Source organism: Panicum hallii, chromosome 3 (genome assembly GCF_002211085.1).
Source record: "Panicum hallii strain FIL2 chromosome 3, PHallii_v3.1, whole genome shotgun sequence".
NCBI classification, from domain to species: domain Eukaryota; kingdom Viridiplantae; phylum Streptophyta; class Magnoliopsida; order Poales; family Poaceae; genus Panicum; species Panicum hallii.
The window spans coordinates 9,142,388-9,158,719 of record NC_038044.1 but is presented as its reverse complement, the minus strand read 5'-3'; the positions used below and the strand labels follow the sequence as shown (position 1 = coordinate 9,158,719).

Below are 16,332 nucleotides of genomic sequence, written 5' to 3'. Positions count from 1 at the left end.
GGTGCTCAGCTTTTCATGCTCACAGGCGCGGACGTCATGCTCAAGCACTGTGGCCAGGAGATCGTCAGCACATCCCGTCTCTAATAGTTCAAATTTCCAATCCCTGTTTTTACTTTCTACTGCGTTTATTTACTTGCTTTTGTGAGCTGGGCAATGTTTGTGAAGTCGCATTTGAATCGATTTGATTCATTTTTAGTTTAAAGATCGAATTGATTCGATTCTAACCTCTTTCTTCTGTATTTTCTCGTTGCTTGGTATCTGTGACGCCGTAGCTCGCGAGCTGGTGTGACGCCGTAGCTCGCGAGCTGGTTTGAGCTCGCTCGAAATTTAGTTTTAGTGAGCCGAGCTAGCTCGTTAGCTTATCGAACCGAGCCGAGCCAGCTTGTTAAGATAACGAGCTGGAGTGAATCGAGCTGAGCCGGCTTGTTATCCAGCCCCAACTGCAGTAGAGTTCTAATTTTTTTTTCTAAACTTCAGTTTCTTTTTAGGAGGAATTTTAGTATTTAATTGGGTAATCGCATTTGATTAGTGTTCTCTTGAGTTCGTTTATCCTTGTAGATAAATCTAGAAATATTACACGCATACTTTTAGATGAACTACTGATTCTTCTCCAGATTTAAGTGAGATAACTAAATTCATTAGTATTTATTATGATATTTCTTTATTTTATTTTTTGTTGACGAATCCGCACCCTCATACAAACTTTGACCCTTAAAACTATCAAGTCGAATCTATGAAAATTATACCAGATTGTTGTATAATTTTACTAGTATTTTCTTACTACGAAGCAATCAAAGTAATAGCAGTCAAAGTCGTATCTTCGACCTTGAAAAGTCAGAGAGAGCATGGCATACTCTAGCTAGTTACTAATTAGTGGCGTTCGTCACTCAAAATGATTTGTACACGATGCTTATCACAACGCAACATCATTTTATTTCTGAAATAAACACTGTCAACATTATAATGCCTTTTAAAGGTCAGATCTCTCGCAATAGCGCAGCTCCCTCCGTTCCAATCTTTTCTGTCACATCTGCACGCAACAGGTAGTAGACCGGCTCAAGGCCTCAAGCTCTCTCTGCTGCCGCGCATCCATGGCCGTGTCGTCGGAGGTGGCGGTGGAGGGCGTCGTCTTCCCGCCAGTGGCCTGCCCGCCGGGCTCCAGCAGGAAGCACTTCCTCGCCGGCGGAGGTGCGTTAGCATTCTGCATCACAGTTCACGTTCCGCCACATAAGTTGGTGCAGAGTATCACACTTCGTGGCAATGACATGATAAGGTGTGCGAAGAATGGAGGCTGAAGGCAACTTCGTCAAGATCGCGGCCATCGGCGTGTACCTGGAGGACGCCGCCGTTGCGGCGCTGGCAGGCAAATGGGCCGGCAAGACCGCCGACGAGCTCGCGGCGGACCCCGCCTTCTTCCGCGACGTTTACACCGGTAAGCTGCAGATCACGCTCATCGGCTCACCGCCGGCCGGGCCGGCAAGGCGGTAACTGGGTGCTTATTATGTTACGGTTTGACCATCTCACGCACGCACGCAGGCGAGTTCGAGAAGTTCACGAGGGTGACGTTCATCTGGCCGAAGACCGTCGCCGCCGAGGAGTTCGCGGGGAAGGTGATGGAGAGCCGCGTGGCGTACCTGAAGGCCACCGGCGCGTACACGGACGCCGAGGCCGCGGCCGTGGAGGAGTTCAATGCGGCCTTCAAGAGCCATAGCTTGGCGCCGGGCGCGTCCGTCCTCTTCACCCACTCGCCCGCCGGAGTCCTCACCGTGAGCACTGATCACCCGCAAGTTCGATGTCATCCGATGGATTTACCCGCACACGTTTCAATTGATCTGCTTCATCGATCGATCCAGGTCGCCTTCTCCGATGACTCGTCGGCGCCGGGTGCCGGCATCGCTGCGATAGAGAACAAGGCGCTCTGCGAGGCGGTGCTGGAGTCCATCATCGGGGAGCGCAGCGTCTCGCCGGCGACCAAGCAGAGCATCGCGACGAGGGTGCCGGAGATCCTCAAGGGCGGAGCGTGACTGCACACTGTCCTATACGTGATCCATCCGACAGACGCTACACACCTACACCTGTCGTCTGCCGTGCGGTTTCAGTGTTTGCCCGTGGTGGTGAAACTTATTGTCTTGTTCCGATTCCAGTCGTTACTGTTTTTGAGGGAAGATTCCAGTTGTTACTTGTGTGCGTGCCCGTGCAGTGCAGTCGTGGGCAACCTGAACACTCCGGATGCTAGCGCATACGGAAATTTAACTGTGATTACCTGTTGCAAGTTGAGGTTATGGATGTCACATATATATGATCTGAATTCTGAATCTTGCGGCGCACAATGAGTCAAGAGCAGGAAAACAAAACAAAATAAACGAGATGAAAAGAAAATGCCAAAAGGCCGGACCCACACAAAAACAGAGGAGGCCCATATAGCCCGCAATCATGAGGGGGGAGGTCCGAGCATCTCTTGGAAGAGGGCAGCAATGGCGACGAGGTGCGTCGCGTCTCCTCCCCTCCTCTCCGCGTCCAGCGCCGCGGCGGCCAGGGCGCAGCCTACCCCATCCGCCGTCGCGCCCCGCCGCTTCCGCACACGCCTTTTGGTTGCCACAGGCGGGGAGCAGCAGCTCATCACGGCGCAGGAGCCGGCCCAGGGTGAGTTATTGGTTCTTGCTGATGCCTGTTATTAAATTCACTTGATTATTGATTATGCAAAACGGAGATCTCTTGCTCTGTACGAATAGTACTCAGGTGAGTAAGTGTTCGGGTGATGGTTAATGGTTGAATTTCTGAATACGGTCACTTAATTGGGCCCTGCTCTGTCCAAGAACCTTGTTGCAACATATAATTGTGCAGTTAGCCCAGCACTACCTCTAGGAGCTATTTGAGTACTGGATCCGATGTTGCAGATCCAATTTCGTGGCTGGTCATCTTTGCCAATAGTGGAGAGCAAAGAGCCATAGTGTCCATTTTGATGTTCATGCTTTGGGGCATATAGATATCAATGATTTTTTTTACATTGTCTATATTATGTTCAGGAAAACACGTTGAAATTGTTCCATGGAGCTTCGGCTGCTACTCTGTATAATTCGTGACTGCCATACCTACTAAAAATCTAGCAAGGTTGCTGAACAAACGGGCGTTGGTTAATATTCAGTGCTCCCAGCTCACCTTTGCTACCAATATGAAGTGTTAGATTGCACATCAGGGTGCACCATCCATCTGATAGCCTCTTTGGTCTTGACACCACATCTTCCAGCTTTTCCTCCCATTGCTTATATATTATATGTCTCGAGGTGTCGTGTTGGGGAGAACAGCATCGAAATTCTAGCCCTTGAACATTTGGATCACCTGGCGTCACACCATCGTCATGTCCCGCAAGTTCCTTCTGAAAACAAAATGGTTCATTGGCTTCTACAGACCCCACAGAGCAGCAGAGCAAAAATAGAGAGCAGCATGTTTTTTTTTATCACAAATCCAAAATCTGGCTCTTGATTCAAAGTAAACTATAGCATGCAAATTGACAACTTCAGCTAGGCAGCACCACATTTATTTTGCTACTACACACTCAAAGAAGAGGCGGAGAATGCCTTCTTTTTTCACAACAAAAGAAATCAAGTTTCATCGTCTACTTTCCTCCTCTTATCCAAGTTAAAACATGTACCCTGCGCGGTGATGTAGCTTCCACACTGCTGGTGTAAAAACAGGGGTGAGGCCCCTGAAATTGATGATTCTATACAAGGATTGGGAGGAATACACCCTTGAGGAGGCGCACTGCCAGATCAGGGCATCCTCCTCTCCCATGAACTCTAATGTAGATGCTATCTCCTCCCATTTGCTCCTTATGTAGCGTACATCTCAGATTGGTCTCATCCCAGATATACATACCCCCTGCCAAGCTAGAACGCAGCCAATAATAATGATGCAAAGTGCTTAGCAGGTCTTCACCTCTCTGTACAAGGCAACTATTAGTAGCCTAATTTGCTACTGCCATGGAATATTCAGCATTCTCGTGGCTACCTACAGACACAAACATGTATATTTTTTTATCAAACTTCCATTGACTACCTTTTGTCTAAACAAAATTGCTGCCTGATCTTCCGCGCAGAACCTGATTATGGAGTTGTTAGCCTTCATCATGTTGGGATTCTGTGTGAAAATCTTGAAAGGTCAATGGCGTTCTACAAGGACCTCCTAGGTGAGTTAGCTGTCTGTTTTATATGTTGTATACTTCTTTTGCTCTGCAGTTTGTTCTTGTAAAGCAAACTGATGCATTGGTCAATCAGGTCTTAAGGTGAATTGTGCTAGGCCAACTGACAAGCTTCCATACAGAGGTGCTTGGCTCTGGGTTGGTTCTGAGATGATCCATTTGATGGAGCTGCCAAATCCTGATCCTCTGACAGGACGCCCAGAGCACGGTGGGCGTGATCGTCATACCTGTATAGCAATCAAAGATGTGTTGAAGCTGAAAGAAATATTTGACAAAGCTGGTATGCCTGAATCTTTACTTTCCTTGCCTGCTGCTTATTCTGCACTGTAGATACCCATTCTTTTGTCTAATCGTTCTTTGTTACTATGTGATATGAGCTTTGTGGTGTTGATTATATCTGCCTTCTACCATCCAAAAAGAACTGCTTATACTGTTAATGAAATAACTATACAGATTAAGCAATGTTATTTGAGATAAAACTGGTAAGTATAGCCTATTAATGTTGCTGGCTTGCTAAATTAAGATCATGCTTAGGGGGAAAAAGAGAGGTTCCAGTAAAAATTTGCACATAGTTTTAGGCAACCATTTTGTTACAACATTGTTGGCTATTCAGAGACTCATGTTTCAGTTTCTACGTATAACTTGTCTCTGATGTACAAGACATTACCTCTTTTGTATTTACCTTTTCTTTTGGGACTTTTGAGTCCTTGTAAAGACTAATGTACTTTATCCCCCTTTTCGAAAAGTTGGAAAAGGTCATGCAGTGGGGGAACTCCCCCACAGTTTCCAGTCAAAAAAAGGTTTTCATTAGATACTGACCATCAGTCAGCACAACAGTATCGCCATTCCTTTACCTACCACCTGAAAGGCTGAAAATCTGATGGCTTTACTACTAAACTGAAATGCAGGAATCAGCTACACACTCAGCAAATCTGGGCGTCCAGCGATCTTTGCAAGAGACCCAGATGGGAACGCACTGGAGTTCACCCAAGTGTAGCAACTGACAGATGCCTTTTTTCTGATAGAACATCTCATAGCCTTACTCTTGTCAAGTACACTATACCTAGATGTCCTATACCTTGCCGCTGGCCTTGCTTGTAGCTACCAAGACCAGGCAGGGGAATACAGCTTGTACATATGACATCAATCAAGTATTTGGTTGACTGGTTTCCTGGTAGTAATTTGTATCTCCAGATGCAAGCATTCTAAATGTCACCAATTTGGTTTCAATTACTCGAGGGCGTAGAACTTGAAACCAGAATGATGCAATCATTTACCAAACCATCCGACTATGGTTCTGGACATCTAGTATTTGATATCTATTGTCATTTGTGCCTTGTACACTTATTTGTTTAATCTGTACTTCAACTTCTCGCCAAGCATATCTCAGAGGAGGAAAAGGAGAACTCCAAGGGAAAAAGAGTTGTGTTTTGCGGAGAATCCACTTGAATTCCCAAGTTATGTGCAAAGCACATTCCGATGTGAAGATTTATATGAAGATTCTGCAAGTATTGTATATGTTATCAGTTTAGTCGGGACCCAACTGCTAATAATGACCTCTTTTCCGGAGAGCGGTTATATTCTTATGAAAGGGGAATCCTAAATTGCAATCAAGTGTTTCTCCAATTCACTATACTCTGCTCAATATTTTCTTGTGCCCTCCTTTATTTTTGCCCTATCTCCGTCTCCAATGATCATCACCAACAAGCAGGTTCAGGGTAGGATTAGCTGATGTGGTTTCTCGAGCAATGCTACGATGACAGTTTGGATTCTCAAAAGTGCTCATTGTGCTTGGTTTGTATGGCACCTTGAACTCGTACTTGTGTACAAATCAAACTCGATGGAAACTCCAGAAAATGTATCAAGGACTTTTCCAGGTTTAACTTAGACCAAGATTGCTGATTCTGGCACCTGCAATTCCAATGACTTTCTCGATGAAACTGTGGTTGAGTACCCTGTTACCTTGAACACGAGCTTTCCAACATCCTTGGGCCCTTGATACAAGACCTGGAATCTATGCAGGCTACAAATCGAAATGCACCCTCGCTATTCTCTAGCGTGGCTACCGTAGCTTCGACGCGCGTCCACCTCGGGGCAGCATCTTATCCTCAACCTCCCGTCGGGGCAGCCGGGCAGGGGCGCAGGGCCCTTACCGGCGGAGCACAAGAGGGTCAGGAGGCGGCGGCTTCAAGCGTGAACTCGACTCAGGGCGAGCAAGGGATTGCACAGCGGCGCGGCGCGGGGCTAGCGGAGGCAGGCGGTGGCGGCGCGACCTCGCCGGGGAAGCCATGGCGTCGACCGCCGATACTTACAAAATACCCCTGGTTCGGATAGCGATCCAAATATTTACAAATTACCCCCTATATTTTACAAATGCCTCCCTATTTTGGATCGAGATTAGTAGTCACGATCCAAATATTTACAAAAAGACCCCGGAATTGTGCAAAGAGGCCCCTGGTTCAGATCAGGTTGTCCAGTCCGGCGGGGCCGCCGCCGCCGCCATCCTCGCTGCCGGAGTCCTCATTCCTCGTTCAACCTCTCCGTTCTTCCCTCCGCTCCTCTGCCTACCGTAGCAACGACGGGGCAGGAGAGGCCATGAGGCGCGCGTTCGTCGCCCTCCGAGCGGAGCGGAGCGACCTTGACTTCCTGTCGGCAGCCCGGCCAGGGCGGCTTGCCACGCAACTTTTATTGGCACGTGATTTGACCTGATACAGTTTCTAGCTCGGAATAATTCACATCCCTTGAGTAACGGTGCTGGAATAATCCTCCCCTGAAAACTCTAAAAAAAGAATAATCCTCCCCTGCTATTTTTTTTGTATGGCTGTAATTTCTTCCAGAGTTACAGGCATGCAACTCCGTTTGGTGCTGTAACAAATAATCCCTGATTGACATCAGAAGATCAGGACACAAAGATCTGCTGGAACTGAAGAAACGGTCGTCAGGAAGATATGCTTGAGCACTACATCTTTGAGGAGATTATGATGAACTCTTTTTTTTTTGAAGAAACTACGGCACCCCTTAGGGTGCCTGAATTTTATTGCATATGATGAACATCAATGTACAAGTATTTGGAGAGGTTACGAAGGGCTAGTAACCTAGCTGAAAGAAATTGCAGAACCTAAAATATGAGTCTGTCTATTCCACACTCGGGTGTTTCAGATGCATCTGACACCCGAGTGTCTGAAGCTGACACAACACACGGAAAAGACCAGACATAAATTCGAGTTTTTTCCAGGTGATCTAACACCCGAATTTTCTGAGCAGCAATTTAACCATTTGAAGCACTGTTTTGATAATCAAGAGGTCAGTAATCTGAACAAAATGATAAAAACACCATTTTGGCACCAAATTCTTGATTGCTCTGATGAGCCTAAGAAAATAAAAGAACAAGATGGTATCATAGCTTAAAACGTGAGATAAAACATTGGATTACATAAGGTTGAAACTGGATTACATAGGAAAAAATCAGTGCTGTTGTGACTCGTGAGCAAAGCTAACAAACTCCCAAAGTTCATAGGCTAGAAAACTCTTACACTATATACATTTATCTTACATTTGCTATTCACACATGGCTTGGACCTAGCAAAAAGTATGCTTAATAGCTACAGATAGATTACTGCTAAGCTGGAAAAAAAAAATCTTGAGATATCAAGCCTCCTGGGCATCATGTGAGCATAAGGATCTTGATTTGCAGGGCGGATGTTGATGAACGCAGCCCTAGCGAGTCCCTAATTTCGTAGAGCATAGACAAAGTTGCAGGCGGATGTTGATGATCGAAGTAGCACATAGACAAAGTTGCGCTGATGATCAAGAGCATACCTGCATACACATGTGCTCACCTTTTGGGGGACATCTATTCAGAGATAAGAAAATACTTGGGGAATCAGCTAGAAGCTCAGGATTAGAATGGTAAAATGGGCACATAGTTTGGGTAACTAACTAAAGGTTAAACTTAACTAAAGAGTTATCATGCTGGAACATTCAGATTTCATATATATCACATACAGAGTTCAGATTTTCACATTCAGAGTAGAGTGCAAACATTCAGATGTTATGTACAGAGCATATATACATTCAGGTATTACATTTAGATATTGCAAATAAATCTGATGATTTATATATCACAGATTACCTCAGATGCACCTTCGCAAATCACTAGGAATTCAGAGGCAGCAATGGCAAATCTCTGGTGTGCATACAGAAGGGTAGATAGTGTTTATAATGATCATATCATATCACTCATGTTCATACGGAATGCACCTTCACATATTACAGATTTCTAATAGTCATATCATGTAGTAATATCAGTTTACACACTAATTAAACCCCGAAATTACCATATAAGCTAATGACAATTACCTTGTACACATATTACACTCAATCATGCACTGTCAAATCAATTGATATGAAGTGTAACTAAAACTATGAATGTCTGCAGATGTGATATATCCAAAATGCAATTAGAACAAAAGAAAAAAAAATAGGTCACAAGATTCAGACTTGTTAATCACATACTCATAACCAAAAAAATATGTGTTATACACAAATGAAATAAATATAGATTAACCCACATACTAAAAAAAGAATTAATGAATAGAAAAAGGGAAGGATTACACAAAAGAAGAATGTAAGATTCAACTGACATTATGTTCCATAGAAGTGTTAGATTCACCCTCAAACAACATGGCTCTGTCAGAACCACGACGTGAGATCACAGTGCTACCCTGAGTGCTCTATTTGGTTCACCACCGAGTGCACTATTTGGAACCATCAAAGGAACATATAATAAATGGAAACAAATAAATTAAAGGACATTATATATGAAAGCAAAAAATAAAGTCGGTCTAAAAAGATGAATGCCATACAAATATAGATAGCAGACACAGTTTAAAAGTCACTAGCCATGCTCATGTATCATATTTTATAGCTTAAGCTACACATATTTCCACATATATTTTGTTGATAATTGATTACTGATTAAAAATACTAAATTTACAGTGATAATTTGACCGTAAAATCTAACCAAATTAACTGTACGTGAACCTACATGTATATAACATATGAAATGGCAGGCAGAAATGATAACGTAAAAAATCTTAGTATATCAAATTAGAGCTTGAGCATATTCTTACAAAATCAACCATATGTTTTGCATGTGCATTTGCTTGCTATTGAATTACTGTACAGAATACAAGATTGACAGTGACAAAGTAGTCGTAAAAGTCAACCACCTGTTTCGAATATTGCTACAATTATACCTTATTCATGTACAAATTACAGTACAAACACCATAGGAAGTATAAACTGTAACTACTAAAAAATGATATTACTATGGGTAAGTGTAAGCAAATGTTAGCAAAGAAGATATAAGAAATGTCATAAAAATGACATTATCTGAATTATTTGGCAAACGCTGGAAGATGATGTAACAACTACCTAAGCTATTTAAGTATTGCAACAATTACACTTTAGTTACATACAAATGATGGGACAATCACCACTAGAATGATAGCAAGTATAAACTATTTGACAAACTATATGTCAGCACATAATGATATTAGTGGATGCGGCATACATAAAAAATAATTTCTTCCATATAATAATCAACACAACACATGCTCTATCTTTTTTTAGGCAATCAACACATGCTCTATCCTAATTGACATATTTGAACACAACAGATGGAAACTACAGATTACAAAGGAACCTAAATTACTTTTTGTTCACAAAATCTTTTTTGGAGCTCACTATAACCAAACACATGCAAATTAAATGACAAAAGATGTCAAAGTACTCAAAAATATTTATATAGTTTCCAACATTACAAATTTTATCAGATAGTTGAACATTACAAAAGCTGTTGTTACATGAACCAACAAATGAACTGCCAACTAACTGTTGGCTCTCACAGCATTCGGCTTGCACTGAACAAGAAGCTAACAAAACAAATCAAGTACAGAAGACAACTGAACATTTCCCCACAGAATGATCGATGCTACTTCATGCATCTTCAGAAGCCTAACGCCCTCAAACCCCCCAGATGTCCCAGATCAGGCTGTAAGAACAGATGATACATAGCCCTCTGTGTACGTACCTCCTGCCGGCGTCCCCTCCCGGCCCTAGCCTCACGGCGGCAGCAACAGCCCCGCATCCTCGGCGAAACATGTGAGAACCAAAACCTCCACCGCTGCACGCAGCAGAATTTTGAGGAGCTGCATCAGGTGGAGAAGAAACTAGACCAAAACAAATCAGATAAGAAAATAAGGGAGCAAACAGACAGATGCCACCGACCAACAGAGATTAGCTTGAGAAATGGAAGAGAGGATCTAGAATCGCCTTCTCTGAACAAGCTCGCGGACAGGGAAATGGAAAGGGCAACATGGTGGGCGGAGTTGACGAGGTCGATCTGAAATATCTGGGCGCAGACAACCTGGCTCCACATGCCAGAGAAAAAAGAACAGAAACGAACAGACAATGAGTCTTGACTGTCGGACCATGCACGTCGATCAGGACAGCAGATCGGACGGACCAAAAATCGGGTGCTGAAGAGCGAGAAACGCTCGAGTGTCGTTTAGCTTTTCTCTAAAATATTGCTACTCTCTCTATATAAGTTAGGAAAAAAACTACTCCAAGCTTCAATCTTCATCCTGTCAGAAGGGGAGCTCCGAGTTCCAGCCTCTTCATGGCCGCATCTGCCAGTGCTATGTGGTACTGCAAAAGGGAGGGTACTCTGGCAGTGATTGGTTGCCTGGGCAGCCTCCTGGGCAGCCTCCTAGCCAGGCTAAGGCTATCTCCACCGGCATCCGGTAAAACGACATGTTCGCTATTTTGGGGAACACTGTAGCGTCCTCCATCGCTCCAGCGGTAACCGCTATGCGGTGCGGTAAAATGGAGCACCACCTCTCCGTCCCGCACAGAGGATGCGTCCTCCATCCCGGTCGCGGGGCCCGCATCTTCGCCAGCTTCCGCGCGGGCGCGGGAGAGGCGACGGGCGGAGGGCGGAGGGCGCCGGGGCGGAGGGGCGCGGGACGGCAGGCACGGCGCGGCAGGGGCGAGGCGGAGGGGCGGCGCGCGGGGCAGGGGCGGCGCGGGACGGCGGGCGGCGCGGCAGGGGGGCGGCGCGGGCGCGGGAGGGCGCCGGGCGCGGCAGGGGAGCGGCGGGCGGCGCGGCGGCCGGCGCAGGAGGCGGAGGAGGGAGGGGCGCGGGGGAGGAGGGGCGGCAGGGGAGGCGCGGAGGAGGAGGGGCGCGGAGCGGCAGGGGGGCAGCGGGCGCGGAGGGGGAGGGGGCACCGGGCGCGGAGGGGGGGCGGAGGAGGAGGGGGCGGAGGGGGAGGGGGCGGCGGGCGCGGAGGGGGAGGGGGCGGCGGGCGCGGAGGGGCGCGGAGGGGGAGGGGGCGGCGGGCGGCGGAGGAGGAGGATGGGCGGGCGGAGGAGGAGGGGGGGCGGCGGAGGAGGAGGGGGGGCGGGGCGGAGGGGCGCGGGAGGAGGGGCGGAGGAGGGAGGGGCGCGGGGGAGGAGGGGCGGCAGGGGAGGCGCGGAGGAGGAGGGGCGCGGAGCGGCAGGGGGGCGGCGGGCGCGGAGGGGGAGGGGGCGCCGGGCGCGGAGGGGGGGCGGAGGAGGAGGGGCGCGGAGGAGGAGGGGCGCGGAGGGGGAGGGGGCGGCGGGCGCGGAGGGGCGCGGAGGGGGAGGGGGCGGCGGGCGGGCGGAGGAGGAGGGGCGGGCGGAGGAGGCGGGGCGGGCGGCGGAGGAGGGGGGGAGGAGGGGCCGAGGAGGGGCGGGCGAAGGCGGAGGGGGAGGGGGCGGCGGGCGGCGGAGGAGGATGGGCGGGCGGAGGAGGAGGGGGGCGGCGGAGGAGGAGGGGCGGGCGGCGGAGGAGGGGGGGAGGAGGGGCCGAGGAGGGGCGGGCGGAGGCGGAGGGGGAGGGGGCGGCGGGCGGCGGAGGAGGATGGGCGGGCGGAGGAGGAGGGGGGGGCGGCGGAGGAGGAGGGGGGGCGGGGCGGAGGAGGAGGGGCGCGGGAGGCACGGCGGTTAGGGGGTTGGGGAAAGAGCAGTTGGAAGATAGGATAGAAAATTGAGATTGTGGGGTATAGAGGATGTTGATAGAGGATGTTGTTGGAGTAAAAATTGGTATAGAGAATGAAGTTGATATGGAGGATGGAAATAGGGGATGGAATTTAGAGGATATCGCTGGAGATAGCCTTAAGCCCAACCCAGGCTAGCACGACACAGGCTTCAGCCATGCAATTGCCTAGTGTTTGGTTTGCCTGTATAAGGTAAGCCTGCCTTTGCATCTTATTATTTGGTTAGCTGGTTTGCTAGAGTATGATCACCGCATTTTTTATATGGTGAGATTACCTCTCCTAAGTTTACGAAGAACTAGACTCAACTCTCTTCCAACCCCTCAGCCCATGTCAATTTAATCACAATAGCATCATCATTTGTATAGCAAGATTATAAAAACGATGAACTGAAGAAGATGACATGTCTTTCAAGCAAAAAGAACGATCACATGAATTGAGTGGTCCGATCATGAGATGCAGAATTCGATCTTTATTATGTTGTCTTATCAGCCAAATATTCTATAAAAATATTTCTACACCAACAATTAAGTTAGAGAGCAACCAATTAGCTAATCCTAATGAATCGAACAAAGAAGAAGAAAATAAAATAAAGCTACCGCAAGGCACACATGAGCATCCCAAATTTACTAAACCCCAAATAAACTCACCTAATAAATCAATTATCGCTACTTCCACGGCCTCCCCGTTCTTTCATTGCTGCGGATTGAGAGTTGGAGAGCTTCCCAGAATCCCAGGCCGCGGCACTCCTCGAGTCCGGCGGGAAGATCCACTCTCCCCTTCCCCTCACCTCCTCGAATCGCGAGACATACATGGAGAACACGGTGGTGGAGCCTCAATCTGAAGATGACGGACACGGCTCGTGGCGGCAGACTAGGATGACGGACACAACACGTAACTGAAAACCACACTGCTTCCTCGCACACGCCGGTACCCGTTAACTTTTAGTACCGGCTTATATTTGAAAGTTTCTGGAGCTATTTTTAGTATCGGATTAAAATACCACCTAATATTAAATGTCAGCCTCCAGTACCGAGTGGTGTTTTAGCCCGGTACTAAATCGTTCTCTATGGGTTACTTTTAAACAGCATCTCCCACCCAATCACATGTGATGCGTAGGTGAGATGGTAAGGAAGTCATGTCTAAGGCCGGAGGTCGTGGTTTCGAATCCTCGTAGCCGAGCACGCACATTTATGCGTGAAAAATTCACGTGCGAGGCTGGAGGTCGTGGGTTCGAATCCTCACGGCGACACACGTGTATTTATGCGTGAAAAATTACTTTTTTTTTTGTGGCGCGTTTAGTATCTTCTGCTGCGTCCGGTACTGAACGTCCTCCATTTAGTGCAAGGATCTACTTTCTACTTGCTAGGATGGTGATAAGGACATTGAGTGGTGGAACAACCGCAGTGAGTGACCAAACACGAACACGTGACTTTTAATAATTTGCAGGGAATGGGATGCATGGGGAGTTTGAAAAAATGATCTAGCCACGGCCACAACTCATTGCCTATTAGGAAAGTCTTCATAGATGCCTAGATGGTATGTTTCGGTATTCGCTAGCATTAGCAGTTCAGCCAAGTTCATCTGCAATGCGGTTTTCAGTTGTGTTCCACCCCAGACCCCTCCTCAATTCATGCTGATGCAAGTAATTTGATTGTCCTATATTTGCAACATGGATTTTTCCTAGTACCTATTTCATCTGCAATGCCGAAGAATAAACTTAGTTTTCTAATTTTTTCTTTGTCTTCGAGTTTTACTTCTTGTGTTTTTTACTCCTCATTGTTGAGGATAGAGTCCAAGAACTCTTTATAATCTTTAGCTGTATATATCCACAATATGGATACAGAAGGCCAGATTTTATCCTTAACCTAAAAAAACCTCTTCTGAACTAGTGTTCTCACAAGTACTCTACTTTTGCTTTCATTTTTTTTCAACGACAAATAGTTTGGTTGACAAAATTTGCAGAAAACTTTTTTTCTGAATTGTTTTACAATCGTGTCACATATATTCAGGTTCCTTAACCAAAAATAACATCATATACAATATGAAGTAGGACATGGATCTTTGTTCTGAGTTCTGAGATAAGGCATGGTCACATGTACATGTGGTCATATGATGAAGTAGCTGTGCACGATTACCAGGTTGCTCAGTATCACATGAGATGATATTGAGATTATGTTTTCCTGCTTCTTCCAACTGAGTAAACTTGGATTGGTAGGGCTTTGGGTCTTAGGTAAACTTGGAGTACGTATTCTGCTGCAAATTGCAGGTCAAATTCTTATGAAGTTCCTACCAGATGCTTCTAAAATAAAATCCTATCAGAAAGTGTGCCTCTTATGATCTAGGAAATAGGAACATGAGCTTTCCAACATCCTTGATACAAGTGTTGGGAATCGGGTAGGCTACGCTAGCATCATTGCCGCATATACCTAAGATACTTGCGAGTAGAAAATCGTAGATCGTTACCACTAGACGCGCAGCGCAGCGGAAGAAGTCGCGCGTTGATGTAGAGGAAGTAGTCGATCACGTCCCACGAACAGAGCTCCTCGTCCTTGATCCCAGCAGCCGATCAGCGCAGCAGTCGCAGCAGCGCCTCCACGGAGTCCACACGTACGGGGATGAAATGCTGGGCGTCGGTGTGCTAGCACCGCACACACGGCAAGGGCGGCGGCCGAGACAGGGGCGACGGCTAGGGAGGTGACACGGCTCACAGGTGGTCCCACCCCCTTAGCCCCTCCCTCGTATATACAGGGCGTACTAATGAGCTTCTATCTCATAGGCCCATTAGTAACCCTAATCCCTCTTTGATCAACATCCTCTTGAGCCTTTAAACCGCATTGTGATGATGGGCTCTTGGACGTATCACCGACAACGAGACCTATATACTGTTCTTTAGTTTTCACTGTGACGGTGTGTCACGCATGCTACAGCAATTATGCTTACTGAACTTCGAGGATCTATGCATAGGCTACAATGGAAATGCACCGTCGCTATTCGCTAGCGTGGCTACCGTACCGTGGAGGAGGCCGTGCGCGATTCTGTCCCGCGCGTACACCGCCGATGTGGAGGACGACGCAGCACTGTGAGCAACGTCGTCCTCGTCGTCCTCGAGCTCGTACTGCATGAGGTCGGGGTCGAGCCCCTCTCCGGCGCGCTCGCAGACGCCGTGAAGCACGCAGCAGGCTGCGATCAGTCTGGGGAGGTCCTGCATCTTCACCTCGGCTCGCTGCTGCAGGCAGCGCCACCGCGCCTTGAGCCGCCGGACCGGGCCCCGCGCCAGGCCGCGTGCGGCGGCTACCTGCTCGTTGAACTTATGCTCCGTCCACGTCAGGTTCCGATGCGCGGCACGAGCATCGAGTCCGTTAGCGGGTAGCTCGCGCCGCCCACCAGCCGCTGCCCCTGCCCGTGTCCCCCGAGCAGCCCGGCCTCGCCGCGGCGTGCGAACAGCGCCGAGCTGCCAAGCACGGCGGCGTCCGACAGCGATCCCGGGAGGCCGATGTAGACGTTCGTGAACACGCCGTCGGCGTCCGAGACGGCCTGCACGGCGACGGAGTAGGACGCCTTCTGGTTCCGCTCGGTCAGGCGACGGTCGTAGTACGCGGCGACGTTGGCCTTGGGCGCGACGATGGGAACGTGCGTGGTGTAGACGGCGCCGATGACGCCGGGTAGCCCGGACGCGACCTCGAACCTGGCCGCGACGGCCGCTGCGGCGGCGGGGTCCGGCCAGTGGATGGCCACGGGCATGAGCACGGTGGCGAGGGCGTGGCAGACCTGGAGCACGATGCTGTGGCAGGTGGAGATGCCGAGGCCGAAGCGGCGGGAGAGTACTGCCACAATTTCCCGAAGAGACATCTGCTAATTTCTGGGTTCGGCGCTCGCGCGTATACTATAGCAAGTGCCAACGCCACGATGCATGATTATAGATATGCTTACGGATGGAAATAGGTTAGTTGCGTGCTCATATTTTGACCGCCTGTGCATATGCTCAAATAAGAAAAAAAACATTAGACGGTTCCAGTCCAAATAAATGAAGTAGAACGGCCATTTTCATTTTTA

The 16,332-nt window shown here is 48.2% G+C and overlaps 1 protein-coding gene, 1 long non-coding RNA gene and 1 pseudogene across 4 annotated transcripts; 1 reads left to right on the top strand and 2 right to left on the bottom strand.

The window, feature by feature from the left end:
• Positions 1–953: 953 nt before the first annotated feature.
• LOC112887665 (chalcone--flavonone isomerase-like) lies at positions 954–5,526 on the top strand. Of its 3 annotated transcripts, none has more exons than XM_025953905.1 (6): positions 954–1,188; positions 1,274–1,432; positions 1,537–1,766; positions 1,854–2,643; positions 4,097–4,186; positions 4,275–4,322. In XM_025953905.1, exons 1-4 carry the CDS (start codon positions 1,092–1,094, stop codon positions 2,022–2,024), a joined length of 657 nt encoding a protein of 218 aa, XP_025809690.1. In that variant the 5' UTR covers positions 954–1,091; the 3' UTR covers positions 2,025–2,643; positions 4,097–4,186; positions 4,275–4,322. The 3 variants fall into 3 exon arrangements, with proteins under 3 accessions (XP_025809690.1, XP_025809693.1, XP_025809692.1); XM_025953908.1 differs by having other exon boundaries at positions 1,056–1,188; positions 1,284–1,432; XM_025953907.1 differs by lacking the exons at positions 954–1,188; positions 1,274–1,432; positions 1,537–1,766 and adding an exon at positions 5,107–5,526 and having other exon boundaries at positions 2,416–2,643; positions 4,275–4,478.
• A 2,072-nt stretch (positions 5,527–7,598) lies between these two features.
• Positions 7,599–10,613, bottom strand: LOC112886569. Its single transcript, XR_003227400.1, has 2 exons — positions 10,490–10,613; positions 7,599–10,385 (listed from the first exon to the last, which is right to left on the bottom strand). It is a non-coding gene; the product is annotated as an uncharacterized LOC112886569 (long non-coding RNA).
• A 4,631-nt stretch (positions 10,614–15,244) lies between these two features.
• LOC112885144 lies at positions 15,245–16,128 on the bottom strand (annotated as a pseudogene).
• Positions 16,129–16,332: the final 204 nt, after the last annotated feature.

Bases quoted from the DNA above. Each gene is read 5' to 3' on its own strand.
- LOC112887665 (XM_025953905.1), top strand. From the start codon at position 1,092: ATGGCCGTGTCGTCGGAGGTGGCGGTGGAGGGCGTCGTCTTCCCGCCA. The intron at 1,189-1,273 runs GTGCGTTAGCAT...TGACATGATAAG, and splicing joins GCACTTCCTCGCCGGCGGAG to GTGTGCGAAGAATGGAGGCT. The intron at 1,433-1,536 runs GTAAGCTGCAGA...GCACGCACGCAG, and splicing joins CTTCCGCGACGTTTACACCG to GCGAGTTCGAGAAGTTCACG.